This window comes from Convolutriloba macropyga, chromosome 3 (genome assembly GCF_964194025.1).
Source record: "Convolutriloba macropyga chromosome 3, txConMacr16.3, whole genome shotgun sequence".
In the NCBI taxonomy this organism is placed as follows: Eukaryota; Metazoa; Xenacoelomorpha; order Acoela; family Convolutidae; genus Convolutriloba; species Convolutriloba macropyga.
In genome coordinates, this window is record NC_134470.1 from 76,486,231 (window position 1) to 76,500,788 (window position 14,558).

Sequence of the window (14,558 nt, forward strand, 5' to 3'; positions counted from 1 at the left end):
CGATATGACAATTTATTTCATCACTGAGAACACGAAATAGGTGTTGTTCGAATCAGCTGTGGAACGGCCTTGCAATTTGTTCAAGTTCCTGTTTACATTTGCGCTACAATGAATCGAAGAGACTCGGTAATGTGCATTTGCACATAATGGTCCCTCCCCGCTCGTCCACATTCTTGGATTTATTGTCTGCATTTCACTGGCCTGAAAATGGCCAATAAGTTTGATTGTAAAAACGTCGAACCAATACCCTTTCTCAAGCAAAAAAAAAACAAATATTATTAAGTAAGCATTTAATTTTTCAAACAACAATAAAAGAGATTCTGAATTTATTTTTTCACAATGATGAATTAAAAATGAACAAAGACAGCAGAAACTTTTTAGAAAAATCGAGGTGTTAAAATTACGAAAAAGCAATCATGTTGATGAAATTGACGGCGTCAAAGTTGACATAAAATGTAACCATATATCAAAACCCTTAACCGTTTCATACCATTTATTAATAGCTGTCTCAGCTTCTCAGACGGCTATTATAATGCTCCTATTTTTACAATTCAAAGAATTTGAATTGTATTGGGGCGCTGTCTTTTTTACGACTCGAAGAGCAGTATTGGAGAAGTCCTTTTTTTAAATCAATTTTATTGGAGTAATTTTTGAAGCGGGAAATGAAACGCGTGAAAAAATTTGGAGTGATTTTGGGGCTGAACAAAAGTTAAGAGCGGAGCGAAAAGAGAGTGGTTTTTGTTCATACCGCTGTTTTTGAGAGAGCGAGAAATTGATGTGTGAAAAAATTTTTTCTAAGCGAGCGAAATTTTTTGTTCAAGTGCGGCTTTTGAAAGCAGGTTTTTTGCAAATTTTGATGGCTATGAGGTTTGATTATGATACTGTTAATTGCTCTCAAACGAAGTTTGTAGCAATTATATTAGTCCTGTCGGTCTTTTTTTTATGCGATTTTTCGCTTGACCAATTTTTCGTCTGACGCTTTTGACTTTTCGTCCTCAAAAACGGGATAAACAGGTAGCGCCCAGCGGGCATTAAGTGCTCTTAGAGCCCTTTAGCTCTGTTTCAGCTCAAACAGTTTTGGAGTCTTATACTTATGATGTGAACAGCGGTTCTTAGAGGTTGAAGACCCCCCCCCCCCCCCCCACTGCTGACCCCCCCCACTATTGCCCCCCCCACCGCCCCGTTGCCCCCCACCCCCCCCCACCCGACTGTCGCCACCCCCATCGGCACCCCCGTGCACCCTCCCCCCCACCCGTGGATAGCTACTGACGAACAACCGCTAGCTAAAAACGCAAATTTATACTAATTTTCACAATTTTTTTCAAGATTTTTGAAAATTTGTCAGTTTTTCAAGTTTTTTCAGCCCTAGCAGCCCTAGGTGTCAAGGAATCCACTCTAGGATTTGATAATAGGTTATTGAATAGTTTCTAGTGGTAATAGAATGGTTTCAACATTTCAACACTGCAAATTTTTTGCATTTTTTTGATAAATTTTGCAAATTTTTTCAATGTTTTTGAAAGTTTTTGTCGTTTTTTAGGTTTATCCAGCCTCAAGAGCCAAGGAACTTCCTCGATGGTTTAATAATAGGTTACTATGTAGTTTCTAGAAGTAATGGAATCATTTTCAAGATTTAAAAATCACGAATTTTAGCATTTTTTTGACAAAAATTGCTATATTTTTTTTTAAATTTTTTGACATATATTTTCATTATTCAAGATTTTTCAGCCTCAGAGTTCAGACAACCTCCTGAAGGGTTTGATAATACGTTGCTTCATAGTTTCTAGTGGTAATAGAATGTTTTTCAACATTTGAAGATCGCGATTTTTAGCAATTGTTGGATAAAACTTGAATTTTTTTTTCAAATTTTTCAAAATTTGTCATTATCTAAGTTCTTCCAGCCCCAAGAAACCTCGTATAGGCTTTGATAATAGGTTACTGAACAATTTTTATTGCGATAGAATAGTTTTGAACTTTTCACTATCACAAATTTCATCGATTTTTTAATAAAACTTACGATTTTTTCATTTTTTTTTTTGAAATTTTTGTTATTTTATTTGCAGTTTTTGAGTCCTTTTTTGGGTTGAACGATTAATACTGGCCAACGAAGCTTTTTAAGTCTTGCAGATGGGTTACTTGACAAAAATCCAGAGGCGAAAAATGTTCTTTGAACATTTTCGTCACTGCGAAATGTGGAAAGTTTTCTTCTGAATTTTGCACTTTCAGTTTTTTATATGATTTAGTTACTAACAAGGCTAGAATCGCATGGAAAAAATTTCTAGCTCTCTCTTTCTCTCTGTGTGTGTTGGTTGGCGTTTCTTTCCTTCTCTTTCTCGCTCACGTTTTACCTCGCACTCTCTCTCTCTCTCTCTCTCTCCTTAACTCTTTTGTTGACTTCAGCGGCTGTTATGTGACGTGATAATATCGTCTATTACCCTAGCCTCACGCCTCTTCAATCAAGCGAAAGTTAACCTCACTAAACAGTGGCTAGGTGCTGACAACCGCCCGCCGGTCGTTTGAGAGCAATTCCCCCGACGTTAGTCGGTTATGTTATTAGTTTTATGCTTTTCTGATATGAACTGAAGGTTTCAAGTAGTTAATTTGAGTTTAATGCTAATTTGGAGGTTTTTGATGGGTTTTGCTGATTTTTAGACAAAATTTATTGAATTTTAGTCTGTTTTTTTGTTTTAATGCTTTAAGTGGGATTTGAATAGAAGCTTGTACTTAAGGAATATTCAGATACTAATTCACTAAAGTTTTAGTGGTATAAATCATTTTTTCCTTATGAAATTTGACAGAAAAATTGAGAAATTTTAAACCAAGCTTCTTAGCCTATTATGTCTTGCCCATTATTTTTTGATTTTTTTCATTGCTCTAATTGCAAAGGAGCTTTTTTTTGGCTTTATGTTTCCTTGTACTATTAAAAAAGGCATTAAGTTTTTCTAGTTTTTTTGTTGAATTTGTTTTGAATGCCCTTTCTATTCTTCCTTATTTTTTTTATGGCATTTGTGGACGTTCAGGTTTTACAATAGTTGTTCTAGTTGTTTGGTCATAAGTATGGGAAAATTTCCCCTTCGAGTCGTTTCCGGAATTCTTCAGGCTTTTTTAATGTTTGTTCACACCTGATTTTTGAAGTCAAATTGGAGTAGGATTTTGGTCACGCCGAAACAGAACGTGGAGCGAAAAAGCGAGTGGTTTTGCGGCGTCAAAATTTTTGCTCTAATTTTAAAAAAGAGTGAGAAAACAGTGAACAACAAAATTTTCTTTCTGGCTAGTAGTTTTTTGTTCACATGGGGCAATTTCGCTTTTAATTTTACTGTTTTTTTTAAATTTTTTGGATAGGATTTTTTTCTAAATGGTTTTCCCAATCCATTCATAGTCCCTTCTAGGTCTAGTTTTTTGTTAATTCAATGAATATTCTTTGAATTGTACGTCAGGGCTTGTCCGGCTATGTTTTTTACTTCGGCGAATAAAAATTTTTCGCTTTACCTTTCTTCACAGCTTGTGCAGCGTTTTGCGTGAAATCTTTTGGACTTCTCTAGGCTAGTTTCACTCTTCTCTCGAAAAACTCTAAAAACGTTTTTAGGCAGCAGTTGCTCAGCAAAGCAATTGAAAATTAACAGAGTCAGTATCAAAAAACGAAATCAGAAATAGAAACGGGATAAACCCAAAAAGCCCAGTTTTAGATGCCCGTTAATCGAACTTGGTTCCTATAAGTCTTAGATAGCATCTCTACTGCTTATTGGCATTGACGGTGGCATCTGTATTGTCTCACTGTGAAACAGGAGACTGTTCAACAACGGAATGACATCAAAATAATTTTTTCTCTACTTTCAATCCTGATCGTGGTTATGGGAATAAACGGCGGATATTTTCCGGCAATCTGCCGGGTATGTTTGTCTTGTTTATTTACTTCGTTTTACCTTAGTTCATAGCTTGTTCATTTTGCGTGAAATCTTTTTTACTTCTCTAGGCTGTTTTCACTCTTCTCTTATTCTGCTAAAAGTACTTTTGGACAGCAGTTGCTCACCAAAGCAATTAAAAATGAACGGAGTCAGCGTCAAAAAACGAAATCAGAAATGGAAACGGGATAAATCCATAAAGCTCAATTTTAGATGCCCGTTACTCGAACTTTGTTCTTAGTTACCATCTTTAATGCTTATTGGTATTGATAGTAACCCCTGTGTCTTCTCACTGCGAAACAGGAGTATGTTCAGCTTCAAAATGACATCAAAATTTTTCGCACTTTAAAATTGTTTGTGTACAAAAATCGGTTTTTTTAATAGCCACGAAGCGATAGCGGCTATTATTGGGGACATCGTGGTTTTTTACAATTCAAAGAATTTGAATTGTGTTGGGGCGCTGTCTTTTTTTTTAAGATCTGTTCACATTTTCATGATTTTTGAAGTCAAATTGGAGTAGTGATTTTGGTCACGCCGAAACAGGAAGTGGAGCGAAAAAGCGAGTGGTTTTGCGGCGTGAAAGTTTTTCGCTCTAAATTTAAAGTAGAGTGAGAAAACTGTGTTTGAACAAAAATTCGCTTTCTCGCTAGTGGTTTTTTGTTCACATGCGGCAATTTCACTTCGATTTTTACTGTTTTTTCAATTTTTTGGATCGGATTTTTTTCTAAATGGTTTTCCCATTCCATTCATAGTCCGTTCTAGGTCTAGTTTTCTGTTTAGTCAATGAAAGTTCTTTGAATTGTACGTCAGGACTTGTCCTGCTATGTTTTTTTAATTCGTCGTCTCCATCGATGATTCTTACGACCTGACTTCTTGGAATTGACTTCTTGGAATTGACTTCAGTGACTTCTATTGCTTTGCAGTTAAAATTTATGTACGTGACGTCGTTTCTGCTTTTAGGTCAATCGCGTGACTTACCTCACTCAAAAAATGACTTCTGAACTCACTTATGGAACTTTAATTTTTTATGAAGATTTACTAGTTAATAGTGTGCATCTAAGTAGTGCCAATCTTGTATGCCCTAATTCGTGATTATTAGTCTTGAGTTTTTGATTTCGAATATCAATTTTGTAATAGCTATTTAAGGGCTGTTTCCTTATAGAACGTATGTGTCAAAAAATTAACAGTCCGAAGCTAACCCAAAAAGTCTTGTGGTCTATTAAAGGACTGGTGGCCGATCTGTCTATCTTATTTCTTTAGGTGTTTCAATTCATGGAAGGCCAGGAGCGTCTATCGCGGCTATTTTCCGGCAATCTGCCGGCTATGTTTTTCATTAGTTTTTTTTCTGCTCTTTCAATCCCAATCTTGGTTGTGGGAATCAACGGCGATTGTTTTTGGGCGATTTTCACCTGTTTTTGAGACTGCAAAAACAACAATTTCTGCAAAACTCGAAAAATTCACTGTTTCTTAAACTGTATCAAAGTGAAAAGAAAACATTGATGAAAACTCAAACTACTAAAGAGATTCAATTGTTTGGGCGGTAAGCAGATGAGACCTGTCTTGAATTACGACCCAAAGTTTAGAAAAAACTGTGGAATTGAGTGCCACTATTTGATCGGTAACATCATCCTCTGATTGTCCTCTGAAAAAGCTTATGAACCTACGCATACAAAGAACAAAAAGCATAAAAACCCGGGGAACACTTTTTCGTAACTTTGTTAATTTAAAGGTGTCAAAACAATCACGTCATGTTGACGAAGTTGTCAGTAAGCGTGACGATTGAAATCACGCACCAACTTTGTTGAACTGTTGAGAAACCAAGCGGCAAAAAATGAAGTTATGCAAAACTGAAATGGTCTTGAAAAGCAGTGGGTCAAGTTTTAATAGAACACCCAATTATATCCGAATCATCAACAATTTCATTCCGTTTAATTTTAGAAAGCAGTGATTGATGTTGCCTAATTGCACTAAACGATAAAATTGCAAAAACTAAGTCATATGAATAACAGCCAATAACATTACGTTTTAACTAAAAATTTAATTTGACTTGAACATCATGGGGGCCGTGAATTCTGCTTGTATGGAGATTTAAATCTGCTTTTTTAGACAAATCAAAACCAACGACAAATCAACAGAGAAAAACAGCAGAAATAAAACCGAAAATTTGTACAGACGTCACTTTCGCCTTTTGCTGTAAAAAGCTTGAAAAATTTAGGCTATAGAACTATTTCTTTGTCGCTCAATTTTTGGGCCCTGCTAAAAATCTCTACTCAAATTTAATTTCTCATTAGAATCAAACAGTCCAAGAAATATAAACAGATGTTTTTAAAGGCACCCAATATAATCGAAGACCTTTGAATAAGACAGCCACGAAGACCATAGTAGGTTTGCTATTGCTTCAGGGTTCCTTAATTACGTAACTATTCCATACCTGAACAAAACATCTAAAATTGATCAGAAATGACGCTAAAAATGAACAAAATTGCGTCAAATTGATTTGAATAACCAAAAAAATTACTTTTCCAAATAGTTTTGCCAGACGATTGGGGTGAAAAAAACCACAGTTTTATTTTTAAGTGCTCTCAAACGAAGTTTGTAGCTATTATATTAGTCCTATTGGACTTTTTTATGCGATTTTTCGGCTGACCCATTTGAGTTTTCGTTCTCAAAATTGGGATCAATAGGAAGCGCCCAGAGGGCATTAAGTTTTCTTAGAGCCTTTAAACTCACTAGTCTCCAAGTATGCGATTCACAGAAACCGTTTTGAAGACTTACGCTTATGGTGTGAAGGGCAGCTCTTAGAAATTGACCCCCCAACAACCCCCTACCGTTGCCACCACTAACACCCCCCCCTGTTGCCCTCCATCAGCCCCCCCCCGCCCCACTGCGCTCACCTCAAGTCCCTTCATTAAGCTAAAGCTATCCTTACTTAGACTGTAGCTAAGCTACTAAGAATCTAACTTCTCGCCGATCGTTTGAGAGCCCATCGCCCCACGTTCGTCGGTTTTGTTATAACATTTAGGCAGGTTGGAGGGCAGGTCTTTTGAGAATTGAGCAGGTTTAGCTTAAAAAGAATTGGTTCTTGTTTTTATGGTCTAGTTTTTTTAAAAAGAAATTTAAAAATTTTTCAAAACATCATACGAACAGTTTAATATACCCTGTTCAGCTTTCTCTTTGCCACTCACAACTCTACAATAATTATATTTATCCGTCAAAATTGACTGAAAAAAACCAATTGAGCATATTTTCATGCCCTCACTTAGTGAGGGTCGGACAAAAAATTAATTGAAGGCACTGGGCATCTTGCGTTTTTCAAAACTTCAATTTGTGTAACTTGTTTTGGCAATTTATAAGTTATGTGGTTATGAGTTAATAGCATTTGGTTTCTTTTTATATAAAGATGAGTAATAGTTGCTTTTTGCTCCTAACTATCGTGTCAAATTAATAATCATTTTCACCGAGCATGTCGCATATGTCTGCTTCAGATATTATGGCTAGCTTTCAGGCAGGTCATGTATGAATTATTTTTTTAGATAATATCAAATGATTATTTGAGAAAGATTTGTACACATTCGAGAGTCTTGGGTACCTATTGTAGAAGATTTTCTTAACCAAAATTCTATATTTTTTTCATTTAATTTTTTTTTTGAAGAAAGTTTCGTATTTATTTAGCTTTTACCTTTTTAAAGATAAAATTGCTCTTACCATATCAATGAGAATTGGCGGCAGATGCTTGGTGGGTTTGTACGAAAGCAGCGATAAACAATTTAGACCAAAAGTTAAGAATGAAGCACCAAAAAGTTGTATAAAATCTAAAAATAGGGGAGTTCCATCCCGTTGTAAACTTTTTGCACTACTCTCTATAAATCAAGTTATTTGATTTATATCTCTAAGAATATATATCTTTATATATTCTTTCATGATTTTTTTTAATTCAAATCTTCGTGTGGAAATTCTCGTGAATTTTTTTATTCAAATCTTTGTGCGGAAATTCTTTCGCGAATTTTTTAATTCAAATCTTCGTGCAGAAATTCATTAGGTCTTTGTACGACATATACTTCGCAAGTGTTGCACAGCCTAACTGCGCCTGTGTGTTTAATAATGCATCTAGTCAATTGGATGAAATGTTTGTTTGTTTGTTTATTTACCGCCAAAGATTGCTTTCTAATTTGTTCATGTTTCAGCGCCCCCATCTTACGAGGCATGTGTGTATGGTGGTGCGACATTGACTGAGGACGAGTTCACGATGGGTCAGACCACATTTGTGCCCATGTACCAGGTACTACTATTCGAATTTATATGACAGAATTCTCGAAGGTTTTGACTTCTCGAATATACTTCGCCTGCTTGAGTTATTTGACTTCTCGTCCTCAAAAATGGGAAAAACTGATGAAGTCCGAAGGCATTAAGTCTGTTTGTAACTCTGTTTGAGCATGCTGAGCCGCTTTGTGTATGCTTCAGCGAAGCTGCCGAGGAAATATTGAGGCAGAAATTAGGTGCCTTTACCCTCGCCCACTAAGGCCAGCCTACCTCAGCTAGCTGCAACCAAAATCAATCCCTGACCTGTCGTTTGAGAGCAATTCGCCCGACGGTAGTCTGTGGCTAATAGCCGCCGTAAGCCTCTCAACGGCTGTTATTTCTGATTTCTGTGAATTGTGTGTTTCCAGGTCTACAATACTTTGAGAAGTCAGACGAGGTCGACAGGGATGAGTAACAGAGGATCGACTGTGGAGCCAACGACTCTGTCTGTGGGTTCAGTTGTAGACACTCCCAATTCCACATCAGTTGGTCACCATCACCACAACCACCACCAGCAGTCACCAGTGGTACGCGAGCAGTCTCTCAACTCCACAGTTGCAGAAGTGTCCTACTCCGAGAGCAGATTTAACCCAAATGATGAAAGGTGAGGAATGAGAATGGATTTGAAATAAGGAGCCGCTAATTCGTGATGGCGAAATATAAATTGATCGAAAATGCTCGCAAAAATAGTTACTGCAGAAAATATTTTGTATTTCTCTCGAAAGTTGTCGTTTTTTTTTCGTGACTGATATTTTATGGATCCGTTGTCAATTTTGGGTATCAAATTTCCGTGTATGTATCTACATTGATAGAGCAAACAATCAATGATCGAGTATAAGCATCAATTTTGATAGAATGTATGCGATAGCTAACCCTAAAATCATTATTTTTACTCTAATGAGTTGAAGCAATTGTATTGTAAAGACTCATTATTCTTAACTGATTTTTAAAAATTTTATAGATACATTTATTCGACACCTAACCCGCACGCGAGGACCGAGTCAGGTGTAAACCACGGTCAATCAACGCCTTCGCCGGTTACCCCTGTAACACCATTGAGTGGAGGTAGGACGTCATTCAGACCCAGCTCAAGTTCCCCTCCCCACTCGCCCCAGCACGAGGAGGACGACACAGAGGCGAGTGCGAGTGTGCACCATGCGAATGACATCGTATTTGTAGAGGGTGGAATGGGAGGAGGTGGTCATAGGAGAGATTCAAGTGACAATGAGTCCTCTGGACTGCCAGAAGATGCGATGATTCCATTATCAGGTTTGCTTCTATATAAACGAAAAGCTCAAGACCACACTCTTTAGCCAGCCTAGTTTACTATTTCAGTTTATTTGTGCTAGCGGCATTGCATTAATTAGATCACAGTTCGGTTTTCTACTTGAGCTGTTTCTTGGTTTTATAAAGTTTGGCCGTGAAACTACTCTTAGGTTAACCACAACATAATTAGTTATTCCGACCCCAAGGGGGACACGACTTTGCGTTTTCAAAAATTTTTTCTTATGAGGTCTCATTGAATTTTCGCTCAGTAAAGACGTTAAAAGAAGTATTGCTCAAATACTTTATACGTATGGTTTTGACAAACTTTGAAAATAACTCCTAAGTTGATTTCTCAAAGTTTTAGAAAGCCTAATGCGAGTTTGGAAAGCCTATCAATTTTAATATTCAAACGTTGAAAATTTTAGTTACAGAAGTTTGTAGATGAAGGGTCGGAACTTTTTGCGAATGCATTTGTTTATTAATTTAATTAAAATATCTAATAATTTTGCTTCTGTTGCTATCAATTAGGCTCAACAGAATGGCCATGTTTTTAGAGTAAGAAGAAGAGGATTAGGATTAGGATTGTTTGGTAAACACGTGCCTAAATTGCTTACGTGATCAATGCGCTTCTTTGAATTCGATTTAACTACTAACTTCGGTTCTCATAAAAAATGCCCATAAATTGTGCATCGTGAACATTTTTGACAACAGTGAGCTCCAGTATGGCTGAGTGGTAATTACATTTCAGAGAACATGGACACGCTGGTCTATAGTCCAGGTATATAATAGAGGAAAAATGTGTGAACTTGCATCTAATATCTTCCCATTTTGCAAAAATATCAGTATTATCTCATTGATCAGTTTTTCAATAACTTGGTTGCTGTTTTCAATGTAGAAAGAGTCTTCAGTTTGTCGCAACTTTTTAGTGGTTACGTGTGCGCACGGTTTTGATGCACTGTGTAAAAATTTAGTTAAATTTGGTTCTAGTTGAAAAAAAACTATTAAATTTGGTTGTAAAGCAGCATTGGTTTGGTTTGGTCTCTAATTAACCATAGAATGAGTAGAACACGAGTTGATGAATTGCTCTTGAACGATGCTTGAAGCAGTTATTATAGTCATGGGTGTCGTCTATTCATTGTAACAAATTTTTGCTTGAACCTATTGATAAATTGTTCTAGAATATTCGTTTGCTGGAGGGGTTTGGTATTTCCTTCCTGAGAAACAGGATAAATTGGTGATGAGTTCTGAATGTTGGTAGATTTACACCCCCCTTCGAGCTTAAGCTAGCTACAACCAAAACCCACCCTCGCCCGTCGTTCGAGAGCAATTCGTTCAACGGTAGTCAACGGTTATATTTGAATTTAGTCAGTTTGGGTGAATCTTTGTTACTAATTATTGCATTTGGTTAATTTAAGTGTGCTTTGCTGAGATTTCTGTTAGATGTGCTGCTTTGAATGTGTAACGTATTGTTTTCAGAACTAGATTATTTGAGTGGTAAGTTGGTGTGGCACTCTGCTTCGCCAATGGTCCGAAGCTAAGCTTCCACCATTGTGTTCTGGTGCTGGGACAACAGATCGAAAGGAATTTTTTCAAGATGTATATTGGCCAATCAGATTGAAGCACTCACATATAATACAGTGTATCAATGCTCAGTCATGATAGTTTCATGTCCTGTTAGTTCATGATAGTTTTACGAGTAATGGCCAAATGAGATTATCTTCTGTGTTTCAGCTTAGAAATAGCTCTTAATTACGGCCGGTCAGGTCAAGGGATTTTCGATCTGCTGTCCGGTCACCTGATGCACCTACCAACAATACATGTCCTACTGCAAGTGACAACGTTGTAACGTGTCAATAAATATGGTGCTACTTTACTCATTTCCTTAAAAATTTGTAAGCTTGTGTTGAGTGATCATTGTGCTTCAAAAACTTGTACTTTAACAACAAAAAACTGAATTGTCAAGCTGATGCAGTGTAATAGAGTATTATAATATCAAGCAGCAAAAAATAGGTTAACTCCATAATAAAGAAGTTATGGAAAATTTACGCAACTAATAAACTTTTAGCCCAATCAATGCAATTAATGTTTAATTAAGTCTTCCTTAATTTATTCATTTTTGTTGCCATAAAATGTCGGCTGATAATTTGTTCGATAGTGTTGCAATCAAAAGTTACTGCAATCATATTTGAGCGTCCTGATTTTGGTTAGCATTTTTGTATTATCTGTGACAATAAATCGGGAGTAGTTGATTAGCTCAATTTCATTTTAGTCTGGCTATGTGAGTTTTTTTTTAATAGCCGCGAAGCGATTGCTGAGGCTATTATTGGTTTTTTCGTCAACAGGATTTTTTACGAGCATAGGACGCCACAAATCTGCTTTTTTTCTATTCGTTTATGCAGTTTCAACTTGATTGCGTGCGTGACGTCATTTTCCACTCTTAATGGCGAGTGATTTTTTTGTTCATTTGCGTGATTGAAATTTTGGTCACAAGTGACTTACCTCACTCTCAAAAATGACTTTCTCACTCTGAAATTGAGTTTTTTGCTTTAATTCAAAGAGGTCAATTGAGTGCGGGTCACTTTAATTGAAGGGTATTTGAGGGAGGATAATAGAAGCAGCAATAATACAAGCAGCAACAGATTCTTAATGACAATATAACATCTCAGCATTTAATTTAAAAAAGTTTATTAATAGCTCTCAAACGAAGTTTGTAGCAATTATATCAGTCCTGTCGGTCTTTTTTTATGCGATTTTTCGCTTGGCCGATTTTTCGTCTGACGCTTTTGACTTTTCGTCCTCAAAAACGGGATAAACCGGTAGCGCCCAGCGGGCATTAAGTGCTCTTAGAGCCTTTCAGCTCTGTTTCAGCTCAAAGTGTTTAGGAGACTTATACTTATACTTATGGTGTGAAGGGGGATTCTTAGAGGTTGAAGATACCCCCACTGTTGACCCCCCCCCCCCTATTGCCCCACCCCGCCCCCACCCCCACCCCCACCGCGCTGTTGCCCCCCACCCCAGTGTTTCCCCACCCTCCATCGGCCCCGATGCACCCCCCCCCCCACCCTCCTCAGTGGCTAGCTACTGACGAACAACCGCTTGCTAAAAACGCAAATTTATTTTTTGCAATTTTTTTCAAGCTTTTTGAAAATTTTGAACATTTTTTTATCAGCCCTAGGTGTCAAAGAACCTGTTGGGTTTGTTAATAGGTTACTGCATTGTTTCTAGTGATAAAGGAATGGTTTCAACTTTTTAACATCACGAATTTTAGCAGTTTTTTGAGAAAACGTGCAATTTTTTCAAATTTTTTGACCTTTTTTTCTTTATTGAGGTCTTTTCAGACCCAGGGGCAAGCAAACATTCTAAGGTGGTTGATAATAAGTTACTGAAGATTGTTTAGTGATCAAGGAATAGTTTTTCAACTTTTTAATGTCACAAATTATAGCAATTTTTTTATAAAACTTGTTTTTTTTTCAAGTTTTTTTGAATTTTTTTTTGGTTTTTTAGATTTTTGAGCCTCAGGAGCCAAGGAACCTCCTCCAAGGTTTGAAAATACGTTACTGAATTTTTTTTTAAATTAAAAGGAAAGCCTTCCAAGATTTTAACATCACGAATTTCAGCATATTTTTGATATTTTTAAACTTTTTTTTCAATTTTTGACATTTAGGCTCATTATTCAGATTTTTTGAAACCTCGAAGGTCAGAAAGCCTCCGTTAGGGTTTGATAATAAGTTACTGGAAAATTTTTGTTGGTCATGGATTAATTTTCATCTTTTTAATATCACAAGTTACAGCAATTTATTTTTATAAAATTTTCAATTTCAAATTTTTGGAAAATTTTTATCGTGTTTGAAGTGTATGGATCTTTATGAGCCTGCAAAACAATTTCTGGCTTGAAACAGGGATACCGGATAGTCTCTTGAGACAATGAATTGGTTCTTAAGATATTAATGTCTTGCGTAATGTCATCATCTTCTTTGCGTAATGTCATCATCTTTGATCCCTTTTATCAATGAGTTATGGTTGAAATGTTTTTTTATCATAACTGATCTAACAAACACTTTTTTAGGAAACCATTGTTAATTGCTCTCAAGTGCAATTTGTAGCAACTTTATCAACCCTGTTTGTCTTTTATGCAATTTTTCGCTCGGCCGATTTTTTGTCCGATCCATTTGACTTTCGTCTTCAGAAACGGGATAAAGATGTAGTGCCCTGAGGTCACTAAACCATGGCTAGCTGTTGACAAAGTCAACTGCTCGCCGGTCGTTGGAGAGCAATTCGCCCGAGGTTAGTCGGTTATGTTTTTTGGTTTGTTTCTTTTTATCTTTTTGAGACTGCAGATCTACGAAGCTATTGTGGCTATTTCCTGGCAATGTGCCTGCTCTGTTTATTTAGTGAATAATATCTGATGGAGTAGCCGTTTGACGTTGAAAATTTTTTATAGTCTGTTATTTTTTTGGGGCACCTACATTTCAAAATTTACATAGGTTTTTAATACTTAACTGATTGTTTAGATAAATGAGAAACAAAATCGTTTTGAAAAATTTGTCCGTGTTTGTAGAACTTTAAATTTTAATATAGGGAAACAGGAAATGCTGCACTTGCTAACATCTGATGTTTTATTGCTAACAAATTTGAAGAGCGGAGCAAAAAGAGTGGTTTTTTAGCAATTAAATGTCCTGTTAGCAAAGTTTGTTTAAGCAAAGTTTGTAGTAATTAAATGTCCTGTGGTCTTTTTAATTGCGTTTTTTTGCTTGAATAATTTTTCGTCTGACAAGCACGTCGTCTGACAGATTTGACTTTTCGTCCTTAAAAACGGGATAAACAGGTAGCGCCGGAGGCCGTATAGTCACCCACACTCTCACCCCCTCACTTCCACCCTCTCCCACACCCCCCCCCCCCCCCAATCCCCACCGTGCACACAAGGCCGTAAAGACGTGAAGCCAAAGCCCCACCGTTGCCACCATCAATCCCCCACCCCCGGTACATCGCCTCACGCTACCTTCAACTCGCACCACTTTAATCAAAATAAAACATCTCAGCTTCGTTTATTCATATCACTGTTTTCGAGAGAGTGCGAAATTGAGGTAAGCAAAA

At 36.8% G+C, this 14,558-nt stretch overlaps 1 protein-coding gene across 4 annotated transcripts in view; it reads left to right on the forward strand.

Annotated features, from left to right (window-relative positions):
- The window catches only part of LOC142336467 (uncharacterized), a 46,811-nt gene that overhangs the window by 21,673 nt on the left and 10,580 nt on the right, over positions 1-14,558 (forward strand). For 2 of the 4 annotated variants that reach the window (XM_075385324.1, XM_075385328.1), the window contains 4 exons: positions 8,084-8,178; positions 8,567-8,802; positions 9,160-9,467; positions 10,213-10,242. In XM_075385324.1, the coding sequence (XP_075241439.1) occupies positions 8,084-8,178; positions 8,567-8,802; positions 9,160-9,467; positions 10,213-10,242 (669 nt within the window). Of the gene's footprint in view, positions 1-8,083; positions 8,179-8,566; positions 8,803-9,159; positions 9,468-10,212; positions 10,243-10,940; positions 10,959-14,558 lie in introns of all 4 variants that reach the window. The other 2 variants (XM_075385326.1, XM_075385327.1) reach the window with 2 other exon arrangements.